General features: G+C 38.9%; 1 protein-coding gene across 5 annotated transcripts in view; it reads right to left on the bottom strand.

The window, feature by feature from the left end:
- HECW1 (HECT, C2 and WW domain containing E3 ubiquitin protein ligase 1) overlaps positions 1 to 13,626 on the bottom strand; it is a 263,533-nt gene that overhangs the window by 50,331 nt on the left and 199,576 nt on the right. For all 5 annotated transcript variants that reach the window (XM_015618822.2, XM_015618819.3, XM_015618820.2 and 2 more), the window contains 5 exons: positions 12,257 to 12,407; positions 7,530 to 7,660; positions 4,877 to 4,998; positions 1,858 to 2,043; positions 1,123 to 1,257 (listed from right to left, as the gene is read on the bottom strand). In XM_015618822.2, coding sequence (XP_015474308.1) covers positions 1,123 to 1,257; positions 1,858 to 2,043; positions 4,877 to 4,998; positions 7,530 to 7,660; positions 12,257 to 12,407 — 725 coding nt within the window. The remainder of the gene's footprint in view (positions 1 to 1,122; positions 1,258 to 1,857; positions 2,044 to 4,876; positions 4,999 to 7,529; positions 7,661 to 12,256; positions 12,408 to 13,626) is intronic.

Genomic DNA, 13,626 nt, shown 5'->3' with positions numbered 1-13,626 from the left:
TGCTCCTTGCCAGCCTTGCCAGTGCTTCCAAAACCATGTGTAATTTTTGGGCTAGGTCATCTGAGCTGCTCAGTGGTGTTTCTGTCCCTGGCACAGTGAAATTGCAAGCAAGCCTCAGGCAAGCACAGACCCAAGCATGAATCATGGTGCAGGTGGCTATCACAGTCATGCCAGTAATTCAATCACAGCAGCAATACGGAACGGAAGGCTGCTTGCTGAGGGAAGTTGCTAGGCTGATGGGAAGATATGATTGAGACAGACCCATTGATACGCTTCTATTTTCAGAAAATATGGTGTTGTATTCACCCAAGACAGAGAAAACATGCCCAAGCTACTCATGCCTCATTTGCTTTTGGTTCTGAAGAACTGCCCTCATACCCTGTTTAGCTCCTGATCCCAACTCTCCTGGCAGTGAGAGGTATTCAGACTGATCCTGCTGCAATAAATTTTGATGCTAATTTCACAAGCATTTCTCTGGATATTCTCATGAAGAGGAAGATCCTTTCACCAGAGTTCATCTCTAGTTCTGTTCAGCAATAACCTTTACAAAGATTAACTGCATGGATTTACTATATGAAGAATCTGATTGGTGGTACTCTTTCCTACTTAAATCCACAATACAAACACAGTATTTATGCTTCTTTCAATCCTGTCTGTGGCCCTCAGTGACAAAGATCATCCCCATATATAGGAAAGATATTTAATGTGACTGAAAGCTGGGAAAGCAAACCTCAGCATACATTACTGCTCTACTTCTAGGGAGTCTATCTTTTCAGAGCACAGTGTCACAGGGAGGAATGAGGTATCAGGCTATAAAAAAATTACTGAATAACTTAAGTAAAGCAAGGACAGGATGTCAAATATGGATTCTTTTAAAATCTATTCTGACATCACTTCAGGTATGCTTTACTTGCTTATTATTTTATTCTGAAAATCATCAAAATATAAACCAGCAAGCTCTGAAATAAACCCTTCAGAAAGACAAAAAAAATCCCCTATTGTCTTTGGAAGATAGACATCCACAAGACAGTCTGTTTCAATGCTTTTAAAATACAAGAAGTTCTTAATAATTCTAGAGAAGACTGCAGTCAAAAGTTCCTGAGTTGATATGAGCACAGCTACCTCTCCAGCGCTGTAGCTACGAAGTCGCTGCAGATGTTGCCGGTGAGTCAGGTGATTTGGGAGACGCCCATTCTGCAGCGGGATCCTGGGATCTATGAAGGTGGTAGCACGGCTGTTATGGTCAACGAAGAAAGACTGAAACACAAAGGAACAATGGTTTCTTTAATAAGAAGACTGACAACCCTGTGATGGTATTGTGGGACACAGCAGGAAAACTACTGGCAACTGTATGTCAGAAATACCTGGGTAAGTATAGTCCATGGAAGGCAACTGCAAACAACAGGACTGGCCTACTCAAAGCTAGAATAGTTCTTAGAAGATACCTGAAGCTGTGTATGCCAAAATCATGTGCAATGGCCATGATGTAAGCAAGACAGGAGAGAAGACTATTATTGGGAAATGCTGCTTTAACCTATTTGGTGGTTCCAGAGGTCAGTCAGCAAAGCTTCATTCAAGGTAGTGACACTGAGTCAAATTTACAGTCACAGCAGATCTACCCTGGCTCAAACTTTGCTGTTAGTCCAGTGCTGCCTTGGCTTTGGTACAATATTCTACAGAGACTTAGAAATGCTTTGAAACTTTGAAACCTTTTTCCTGCTTCCAAAATAACTCCCCTTGTGACTTGTGTTGTTTAAACCAAACCTTCACTGATTTTGAGTCAACAAGGAAGGAAATTTTAATAATCACGCAGTCTGACATGATGTGTTAAAAAAGTGATTTTGTTGACACTCTTACCTTGCCCTGCTGGTCAGTTTTTATCTCCCAGCCACGAGGAAGCTCCAGTCGAGTATCAGCAAACATGTTGATAAAATTTACTAGGTCTCTGTTGTGCTGATACCGCTCAAAATTGCGAGCATCTCTACGAATCTTCAGAATCATATGCTTCAAGCAGGTACTGTTGGTGAAAACTCGATAGGCACTCTACGAGATGGATAACAGAAGGGAACAAACCCAGTTCTGATGTCAAAACATATTTGGTTATTTCATGGGCCATATGCCCAAAGAACTGAAAAAAAATCCTGTTAGAATCAAGAAACACTTCCATCTCATTGTTTTGATTTGAATGACTACTTTACATGCATATGCAGAATTAAGAAATGCAATCCGGAAAGTGAAACATCACACACATTGTGCACAGTCAGCTTGTGCAAGAACTGCCTTTTTAATGCACTTCAAAAATGGTCAGCTGAAACATCACACACTCAACGTGCATGTAGTTGCCCCCTTCACTGCTTTTATTGGCTGACAGAAGCACTGCTTGTGTGCCTGGGCAGTGCCAGAGAGATACCAAGACAGCTGTGAGCATCCTTTTTTGCTATATTTGAGATCAAGATGCACATGATACGACTCATGAACTTAAGAGGACCCCAGTGCAGATGTCTTCATATGAGCCTGCAACCTTTCTTATGGTGACTATACAACCACAGGACAGGAACAGACACTTTTTAATTGTCTATTTTCGGAAGACATGAATTGTTTCCTGGAATGGAGTATTTGTTTCTTGGATGACTACAAAGCTTGTCAGATGGAAACACTTCCATGAGTCTAATGAATGCCACCCTCAGGCAGTGAGTTGTATCTCACAATGGGCACTAAATACACCTCTTAGGGGAATGTGGCCTGAGGCAGATCAAGGGAGTGAACTGACCTGATTGCAGAATAGGGGCCCAGTGAACTGTATTTGTTGTTACAGTGTGTTCAATGATAGAACACCACAAAATAATGCTTGTGCTGACAACACACAGGCCCATTCACAGGCTACTCATCAAATCCTTCACTTCAGGGAAAAAGCTCCTCAAGACAGAGTAGGAAAATTCACAAAAATCTCCTGAACCTTTCACTAGAGAGAAAATCACTGTCTTGGTTTGCTGGTCAGCCCAAAGGATTGAATTACTCATTAGAGTAATAAAGGATCACTGGAGGACTCCTGTCTTCAGTGAAGTGAGCTCCAGTGTGCAGACCTGGAATATGTCCAGAGAATCTGACTCAGCAGCTTTAAATTCTCAATTTCTATGCACGTTTAGTGCATTTTAACCACTATAATGCAATAAAATATCTACAGGTATAATCTTTATTATGTAAGGATTTATTGTGGTGACACCACTGAGAATGCTCCCTGTAGCACAGGGTCCCTAATTATGGCAAGGGTTGGTAAATGATATGAAATCACACAGATATGATCTCTGCCCTGAAGATATGACCTGCTTATAACCTGGGAAAGCTTCATGGTCACAGATTTTTAATATCCCAGCCTACTACATAACAAAAGTTGTATTTTGATCTAATGTATGATCAGTGACTGTCTTGAATATCTCTAAGCTGCATTAGGGAAACTAAGAGTACAATGTAGTTTTATCTCTTCATGGAAATAAAGTATCTAAAAAAAAAAAGAGCTTTCCCTTTTAATTCTAACTGCTGGATAATATTTTCCAACCTTAACTTTAGTGGCATAATTAATAGCTTGAAATTTTAATAGGGGCTTGCGGTTAAAATATTACACTCGTGTTAAGGCAAAAGTTATGTGGGCCATTATTCCTGTACAAGTGGTATCTATATGACCATTTGACAGATGTTTTAATAGATTATTCTGGTTCTCACATTAGAGGTAAGTTTTTAAGATAAAATGGAAGGCCTCTTTCTGCTTTTTTTTTTTTTAATTTCAGTGACTAATAAAATTGGGATTTAGTCTCTTGTGAGCTGTTCTTTACACAACTATGGTATCAGTTGCTCATTTTTCCAGCAACTGTGCTGGTGAAAAATTACATTGCTCTCAGCTATAAATCATCATATATCACCCTGCCAATGGAAGAAATTATCTGCACTCCATAACCTAGTTCAGGGAATGTCAGATGAGTTAATACATCCCTTCCATGTCAGGATCTCATGGGAGATAATCTTTGGCAGATGCTTGAAGATGGACGGCTGGCTTCAATCCATGAAGTGCCACAGCCAAAACCTGCAGTTAGCTAAATGGCTGTGCTGAGGCAACTCTCAAAGTGTTTTACTTTCTTTTCCTTTTGAAAAGGAAGGTCATTGCTACCCAGGAATGGATGACTTTCCAAATAGACAGAAGTCACGTTTAGATGCTATGTTGAACTACATTCCAGATATGGCAAACTATGACTGCATCTCCTTGTGGGACTTCCCTATCTTCTTCCTCCTGATACTGCATTTTTCCCACTCCCCTCCAGTTTGGAAGAAAATCTGTGGTTTTACTGCACTAAGAGAAAAAAAGAAAAAAGTTATTTGAATATTGAAAATTCGTTTTCATTTTTGCTTTTTCCAAAATAGCTACACTGACACAAGTCAGTATTTCTGTCACTCAGTTACGCCTGTCCCCTTTTTGGGAATGCAAATGGGAAGAGTTAATTTTTTTCCCTCTGTTTCCCTGAGACTTGGTGGTATCTGAGTAAGATTTCTCAGGATGTTGGATCAATAGGCAACAACTTCACTGCCTACAGCAACAGACAACAGAATCAACCAAGCTGAAACCAAGGGCTCCTGCTTGTTCTGGGAGGATAACATTAATGAGCTTCTCTGTACCATGGAATTTCTTGTGTGACGCAGAATCCCAGCAAGAGCCTCCTTGGAGCAGCTTGGCTGTAGTGTCCCCAGCCTGGTCTGGTGCTCAGAAAGGACAACTGAGCCTCAAATCACACAATTCAGATTCACTGTGCATTCTCCCTGAAGGTCTGGGACACAGAACTGGGACTCAAAAATCAGTAGTGCAAGATAGCAAGCCATAATTACTCACATAGTTTGCATGCAGCACAGTGAAGAACTCAGGATTGGTGATGAACTTCACAGCTGGAGACTGCAGCAACAAGGTGATTTTTTGAGAATTCACAGGAGAAAGGGAACCTTCTCTCCTAATCTCTGGACAAGAAGAACAAGCCACAGAATCTTATTAATGTAGTGGCAAGCATAGGCTATTATTTAACCTTTCAGAAACAGCTGTAAAAGTGGCGATATAAAAAACCCACCACCAGCCCAATGCACCTACCTTGGCATTCCCAAGACAAACCTGCTGGCAAACTGACAGATGTCCTTATGGCTAGTGATGCAGTGTTTACCACAGCAGTGCAGGAGCTGGATGGTTTCCTGAGCTGCAGCTTATGAAACTCTGTGTCAAGTCTGCTGCTGTCCCTAAACATAATGTGACCACAGCGGTTTTCACCAGCGGTTCTGTAACCCAGGTCCATTCTGGTTTCCCCTGCAGCTGATTTTAGAGAAATCTGATCTCCCAATCCAGCATAACCTTTTACTTTAATTGCATTGTGTTTCACAAGTCCAAGGTTTTGGGGACTTGCATGGGAAGGAAAACAAAACCAGACACGATTTCATTATTTTTAATCTGTATCAATTAATGAAGCACAAGAGCAGAACATTGAGCATGTAATTCATGTTACATGCATGTAACATGAGAACTCTGAGCATTGAGAATGTAACTCTGTAGAGCTAGGAAGTCCTGATGTTCTTTAGCTACCAGAGAAATTCCTTCTACCATTGAATTATGGCTTTGGTGCTCTGGCATTTTCAAAAAAAGCCACATTTTATTTGCAGTCCAAGAAAATTGGATGCAGATGTCATCAAAGGAATAAATACAATTTCACATTTTTTTCTTATCAGTTATAACTTTTTTTCTTCCTGCTGCACACATCATATTAGTTTATTCATTTAAAACTGCATACTGGATCAGTTGCTGGAGTTAAATTGATTTATACTGGCTTAGAACCTTGGATTAATGTGCCTTAATTGCATTCCTCCTGACATTTTTCATTTAAATTAAAAGACAAATAACAAATGTATAATACTGCAGCTTTTTCTTTCCCTAATGTGTTTACACCATCATTGATCTTCTAATTCTTGGAATTTTATACAATATTGATGTTTTCTTCTAAAAGCAGAACAATTATCTGTAGCAAAAACCATTTCCTAATGACTTATGGTAACATTTATCACACTCATTAGCTCTTCGGGTTTAAAACAAAAGAGTGAATATTTAATACTAAACTGAACTAAATGCTTAGTGGTGGCAACTCCTATTAAATTGCTATTTTATTGTCTATGATATTAAATGATTATACCTATTACAAGTAACAGCTACATTACTTATAAATACTAACAATACAATGTGTACCTCATTTCCACTTCTCTAACATACAGGACTGGGATCTCCTTATAACATCCACTGTAGGTGGAAGACTCCCTTTAATTGCAATACAAAAGATGGCAAGGAAAGTTTGAGCATCAAATGTTAAACATCCTTGACCAAAATTGATACTCAAGATTAAAACACCGAATGGATCAAAACAAACAAAACTGAAAATTTTTGTTTAAAAAAAATATTATTTCTCTATGTAATTTTCCATGTTCAACATTGAAAACTAAGAAAATTCAAGCAGATACTGTGCTGGTTCTTTCCCATTACCAATCCTATTTACAGAGGGACAGCAAAAGGATAGCAAGAAGTTGGATTTACTCATGGCAGACAATACAGAACACAAAGTTAGGTGGAGGTAAGAATGAAAAGGAAGAGAACTGGTCAATCATTTTGCTGGTGCTAACAAAGCAAGGAGTTATTTTTGCATGGCCTCAAGTTGCACAGTGGGCACTACAGTGATTGCTGATACTTCCTACTTGAAACAAACACTTAAGACTATGGTTTACCAAATGTTTTGAGAAAACATTTTTGGTAGCAGTTTGACTGCCACCAAAAAGAGCATAAGAGCCATCCCATTCTGCCTTGGGTACACATTTTCCTCTTCTGCTTTGTAGTGACACTCATTCTTGTCTCCTTATCTAGCAAGCCAGATGAAAGATCCAATCTGGCTGCAAATGACAAGGACAAGCCAGGCTATTTTTCAGGCATTCAGTTCTCCACTCTGGTATGGGGTCCTGTCATACAAATTAGTGGTGAGCAAAAAGACAGCTGAGTCTTTTTTGGTTACAGCCCTCACTTAGGTCAGCTCACAGCTATCACAAAACCACACCCTTAAAAACCACAAATATTTCAGACATGATGCCAGGGCCACTGCAGGTGCAATCACATGGGCAAATGTGGCAGTGTATAATAGTATTCACCCAGTAGTTGCAAAATGCCTCTTTCATTTCAGTTTCAAATGGCCCTTTACTGAGGTAAAAATGCTTTGTCTGTCTTGGTAGTTGTTAAAGAAGAACTGAAACTGTTGTATTCAGCTTTGTATTTGTAGCTTCACATCTAAAAACTGTATCTTCAGGGTTTTGGTTTTTGTTCATTTGTTTGTTTTGATTTGGTTTTTTGGTTTATTTTTTTTTTTTTTGAGTTTTGCAACCTGATATAATCAAATTCTAGTCTCCCCTGGAAATACAGATTTCCCCAGAATTGAATGGCACTGAACACACCATCCAGCTTTATTTGCCCATACCTGGGCTAGGCTGGGAAGGCTCTGCCTCAGAGTCACTTCCTCCTCCAGTGGGAACTCTCTCCACCCTGTTGTTTACCACAGCATCATCTTCAGTCCTCTCTGTTGCAATGGTTCGCTGGATGTTCTGGTACCTAGATGCATTCATAGAAAGGAACAAGATTTAGTTAACAGAAGTGCTTTCTGCTGCTTTCTACCTTAAAAATCATCACTGTTTCTGAATGATTCCAATATTTTTATCTTCAGTGTACAACAGAGTAAGAGCACAGCTGACTCTTCTCCTGCAGCTGGTGCAGCTGCTCACACTTGGGCCAATGTGTACTCTGCCAACCTGGCATTTTTCAGTTACTAACAAAAAGCCAAGGGTGCCAAGTCAGGAATACTTAAACTTTAGACACATATTTAGGCTATGTGTTTCTACTTTGAGGCTTCTCTTTAAAACATCTGGATACCTGGAACCTAAAACTAGAGATGGATCATGGTTCCTCCTCTCATTTAGCCTTGTGAATGCATAACCCATGAAGTAAGGATCAACCCTGTGATGCGCTGAGTAACCTTCAGTCTTTCCCATTAAATTACTGGATGTACATCCTGAACCCTGAAAAGGTAAAGGAGCCCAATCCTAAATACTTTAACTGATGAAGAACAAATAGCCTGGAATGTTTTAAATTCACACTACAGAAATCAAATTCTCCTTAACTTGTTCACTCATAGTGACAGATGAATTGGTGAACATGTTTTCTTTGATTCTCCTGGCAAATTATTAATATGTCTTATGTGTATTATAAATGCATTTTATACAGAGAGAGAGAGAATGAAAAGAAAAAGAAAGCATAAGGCGAAAGAAAGAACTAGAAAGAGAAAGAAAAACTAGAAAACAGACTCTCTTTATTATTTTAATTAGCTTTTATTCCATCCCAGTATTTTTAATCCTTCTTTCTTCATGGCATTTCTGTGTGTATTTGAAACAGGATGGCTTTACTGCCTGCTTTTAATCTGATCCAGCATTGTTTGTCTCATTTTTCTTACACTCTTTTCTTTCCTCAGCTCAAGCTTCAACTTACAGATTTTACTCGCTTTCTCTTTCTTTATTTGTTAATGCACACTTTATTCCAAATTAGAAGTTGGTCATGAATAAGTTCCTCAAAGTAACACAGGATCACTAAAGACAAGAATTTGGGTTTGGCTTTTTGATGTCTCAAAAGACATCATTTCCAGTAGCCCACTGCAGCCCAATCTTAGGCGAAAGGGCTGGAGATAATTAAGAAAAAATAATTAAAGTTTTAATAGATTTATACTAAACTTTCACAATGCTATGTGTCCCCCTCCAGTACTCAAAGTCATTTTAAGCTACCTTTAGTGTATATTTTGATAGTTTAAGAAAACATACATGTTTACAAGGAAATTCTGATACCAGGTTTTGCAACAGCATGAATTTATTGCAGTTTTAAACCCTCTGTTTTAGACCTACATTTTACAGCTTTATTCACTTGACTGCAGGCAACTGAATGAACTTTCCATTCCAGTACTGAAGGAGTTTTACAACACCCACATGCAATAGAAAGGAAAGGAAAAACCAACCACAAAACCCCCCAAGTTCATATAATCAAGGGATATAAGCACACATATAGAAAACCCCTGTACCTTCAATTTAATTAGATGGTAGAAAATCCCCACTGGCAAACCTCAAAGAGCAACACCAGCTGTATGCCAGCAAAAGGCTATGCATTTCTTTTGCATCTCAATACTATAAAACTATGTTATATAAATGCCAAAAAATGCCAAAGTAATTGGAGAAAACATTGGAAGTGCAAAAAGTTATGGGAATGCCTCTGGAAATTTCAGTCTCCTTTCAAAGTGATTTGTCAAATAAATGAAGCTTAAAAAAAGAAATACCAGGCTGTGGCTGTCCTAACCATGATGGTTATAATTTCTTATGTTGATTATTATCTTTCAAACTAGTGCAAAGACAAGTCTAGACATACATCTGCTGCAAAGCATCCTTTCAACAGAGCTTGAACAACAAGGGCTGTTATCTGGCCAACAAGCAAGCAAGTCAGGCAGTGCTGCAGAAAATGAGCAAGAGCCTTTAAAATTAGAAGTATGGATGTCTCTTTGGTACCAGTTTGCCCAACACCTGGATTCCAGTTTTGCATTCTCTGTATCCTCAAGTGGCTTGTACAGCTAAAGGGAAGCCTGGAGCAGAGTAGGACTAGGTTTAGTCACAGCCATGGGGTTTTTTTTCCAAGCTGAATTTCCAAAGCTTTGTGGTTTTGGCTGGGCTAGAAATACCAGCCTTCCTTGTAATATTTTGGTCTTTCCATTCCCTTCCACAAATTAAATCAGGAAGCCAAAAAAAAGTAAATTTATTTAAAAGAAAAGTCACCAAGCTTTTTCAAACTGCGGAGTGATGTTGAGTCCAAATTTTGTTTGAGGTTAGAGCAAAAGTTCAGGCTGCTGCTAATTCTATCAGCAAGCTCTATGTTTTTAATGCCCCACCTAAAATGATTCTCAGGTGCATTCGCTGAAAACCATTTCAAATCATTAAGTTTGAAACACAGTATTTCTGAAATGAGGGCTTAAAACAAAGTCCAATCCTCCACAGTGTTGATAATACCTAATGAAAAATAGGTTTCCTGACATTCCTGAAATGTGGTGACACGACATATCTGAATTAGATTTAGGACTCGAATAACTTTAAAAAGTATAACAGCCAGGTTAAAACTACAGAAATTATTTGCCACTGGGCAAATGCTCAGGAGATTCAGTATGAATCCCTTTAATTAGAATCTTAGGAAAAGTTCACAGGTAACAATAGGAGATCTTTGTATTCAACTTCTCAAATCAATAGAGTTTCTTGGCAGAGAGGAGAGAATCACCAGATTTTTTCCCTAGGCCCAAGAAGCCATGACATTTCATGTTTAATAAACTGCAAAGTCTCCAATGGAACTTGCGTAAGCAGAGATTTGTCACTGCTGAAAACTCTCCATATTTCTTCTCCCTTTGTAACTGGATATATGAATACTTAAAACTGAGAGATTCAAAGAATATCAGTCTTATTAACTCTCAATTCCCAACCCAAACCAGTGATAATCAAGTAATAGCCATGACAGACAGATGGCCTACACAAAAACACTGAATAACATAAGGGAAGGAGGTCACAAAGATGATGCCTACCCTTCAGTTTCTGCTGTGATAGCTGATTTAGTGATTTATCTGCATTAATTAACAGAATGGTAAATCACTTTTATAAGCACTTATTCCTTTCATGGTTGTTCTGCACTTACATGAGTTCAACCTCAAAAAAAAAATAAAAAAAAAATCTGTTGTATCTCCACAAGAGCTTTCTGGTTTCTGTGGCAGATAACTTGCTTAAGTGGCAGCCAAATAGTTTGAGCTTTGAAATGGCTAAAATCCCTCCTGAAGACCAATGGTAAATGACAGAGAAGTCATATAAATCCATTGAAAGAATCTACATTAAACATTCATTTTCTTTAGGGTTTTTTGTTTGTTTGTTTGGTTTTGTGGTTTTTTTTTAATATTAACATGGCAGCTTAAGGCTTTATGTACAAACCTAAATTGAAAACAAATACCAAGCAGGTTCTCTCATTTCTGCAAGACATAACAGATGTTGTGAAATACTACTCAAAATAATGAATTCTGGTAAAAAAAGGATTACTCTTCAAGAGTGTGTTGATGGTGTTCAGTGTAAGTCGGCCCAGTTCTCCCAGACTGCCTCATTCAGGGCACAGCAGCTCTCAAACTATTCAATATACTCTGAAAAGGGCACTTTTAAACTCTGACTCCTTCTCTCAGCTGCAGGTCATTCTCTTAGCAGAGAAGAAAAGGCCAAAAAACTTTTGTGGCATTTGACATGCTGTAATTAAAATATAATTCCAGTCTTCCTTATCCTTTCCTAGAAATGGCATCATTGCAGTAAGCAGGGAATTAAAAAAAAACAAACCCAAACCCTCTTTTTACGGAAAAATGGAAGATTGGAACATTTTTGTCCAACTTTTTTTGACTGTTTATTTTTTTTTTTCTTTCTTCTTAAATTCAGTCTAAAGAGCAGGCATGAGAAGAAAATGATAAACAAATCTATGTGTGGACTAGTCAAGCAGAGCTAAAATATAAACGACATTAAGAGGTATCTCAGCCAGCTCAGAAAGAACTGACAGATTTACAGGGCCCAACGCAACACTAAGCAGACCTGTCTACCTCTAGAAATGTGCACAGTCCTATTAGAGCAGGGCTCTGCCCTGGAAAAGGAGACAGACCTTTCAACAGGCCTAATTAGCTGGGGTAGAAATGCCACATGGATACGGCAGCAATTCCAGTAGCAGTCAGGTCCAAAAAGCTTTGCAGCACAGCTCTAGCTGCCGACCCATGAATACCACTCCCACAGTTAAGTAGAAAAAGTGACTCCATGTTTTGGAGGAATACTCCCTTCCCTTCCAGTAGTTATCTTAGAAAAGTTTTCCAAAACCCTCCTCTTGCTGCTAGAAACGTTTTGCACCGTCATTCACCAAACAGCACTTTTCTTGTGGGCGGGTTTGAGCAGCAGACACCCACAGCAGACACACCAGCAGGCTGCAAGAGAGCTGCAGGAGGGACAAGAACCTGGAAAAGGTGGGAGTTAGTGTATTGCGCTGAAGAAGGAAGGGAGCTACTGGAGCAGTGTGGAAAAAGGAGAGCACAGATGTCAAAGGAATTCAGGTGCAAATGCTCACCGGCGGTTCAGCTGCTCCATTTGCTGGATGGAGCCAGACCTGTGGATCCCATCTGGCGTTGCTGCGGCTGTGGGCCGCTGCCACGTGGTGGTGCGGTTGACATGATCCACGTAGAACACTCTGCCGTGGCTGTCTATCCGAGCTTCCCAATCTAGGGTTGGAAAAAAAGGAAGGGGTGATGCTGTCAGTGTGATGCCTTCCAGAAAACCTGTGTGTGGGAGGTATATACAGACACATACACATACACTGACTGGGTATATACACACAGGAGATACTATATATATATAGAGATATATATATATAGCCTACATGCAACACATATCATGTGTATATATTCAAAGTACACATTCAAGTGTATATATATATATATTATTTGTTTGTCTATATATACATATATGCAATATATGCATATACAGAAACATTTTGTATACAGCACACAGGTAGGCCATGGAGTTCACTACCACAGCCCATGAAAAACTAGTAACACATAGGGGCTACATTTTTAAAAGGATGAGGTAATTTTTCAGTTAGTGACAGTTCTCGGCTGGATTCACTGTGGGTCGGAGTAGCCACAAAGAACCGACCCTTACAAGATTACACCTGAGCTAATATGGCAAATCCCATATTTTCATTTTTTTGTTATGTTTCAGAACAAGCATGTTCAATTTTTCTCTCTTTTACAAAGTGGCTTCAAAGGACACCATACAGCAATTAAACGCTTCACTAAAAACTGATCACAGATTCTTGGACATACCTTAGACATCTCTCTAAACAGAGTCTTGCTCTCATGAATGCAAACTAGATTGAGAGTTTTCAGAATAATATTGAGCCTTCCATTATTATTGTTTCCTCCTACTGTTTATGTAGCAAAAAAAAAATCCCATGATTGAAAACTAAAAATTATTTGGTACATGATGGCTTGTGGAAAATGGTAATGTTGATAAAAAACCAGCATTTGTAACAGAAGAAATTCAGAAGTGAGTTAACTAGCAAAGCCAAGTATCAAACTGGTTGGAATGCATGGAGAAGTGGAATAAATTAGGCTTGCTAGTTTCACACTCCCACATGACCCATCAGCTGATGACATTTTTATGTAAATACATGCACATACTTTCTACGTGAGTTTAGATGCAAACCTCACTTGCATTCACACACAAATCCACATATGGAGATTACCTTTGAGGGCAAACACTTCCTCATATTCCCATATTCTTACTATGATACCATCTCCCCTGACGAGTTCACTCCTCCTATGGTTTTCTACAATCAAATTCATGATCATCTGAATTTCATACTTTATGTATTTAATTTCCTATTTTCTAAGAGCAGGATGGAAGTTGCACCTTTTCCTACTGTATTTGGAAACTGAT

Source organism: Parus major, chromosome 2 (assembly GCF_001522545.3).
Source record: "Parus major isolate Abel chromosome 2, Parus_major1.1, whole genome shotgun sequence".
NCBI classification, from domain to species: Eukaryota; Metazoa; Chordata; class Aves; order Passeriformes; family Paridae; genus Parus; species Parus major.
The sequence above is the reverse complement of the archived record's forward strand: the minus strand, read 5'-3'. Positions and strand labels throughout refer to the sequence as shown.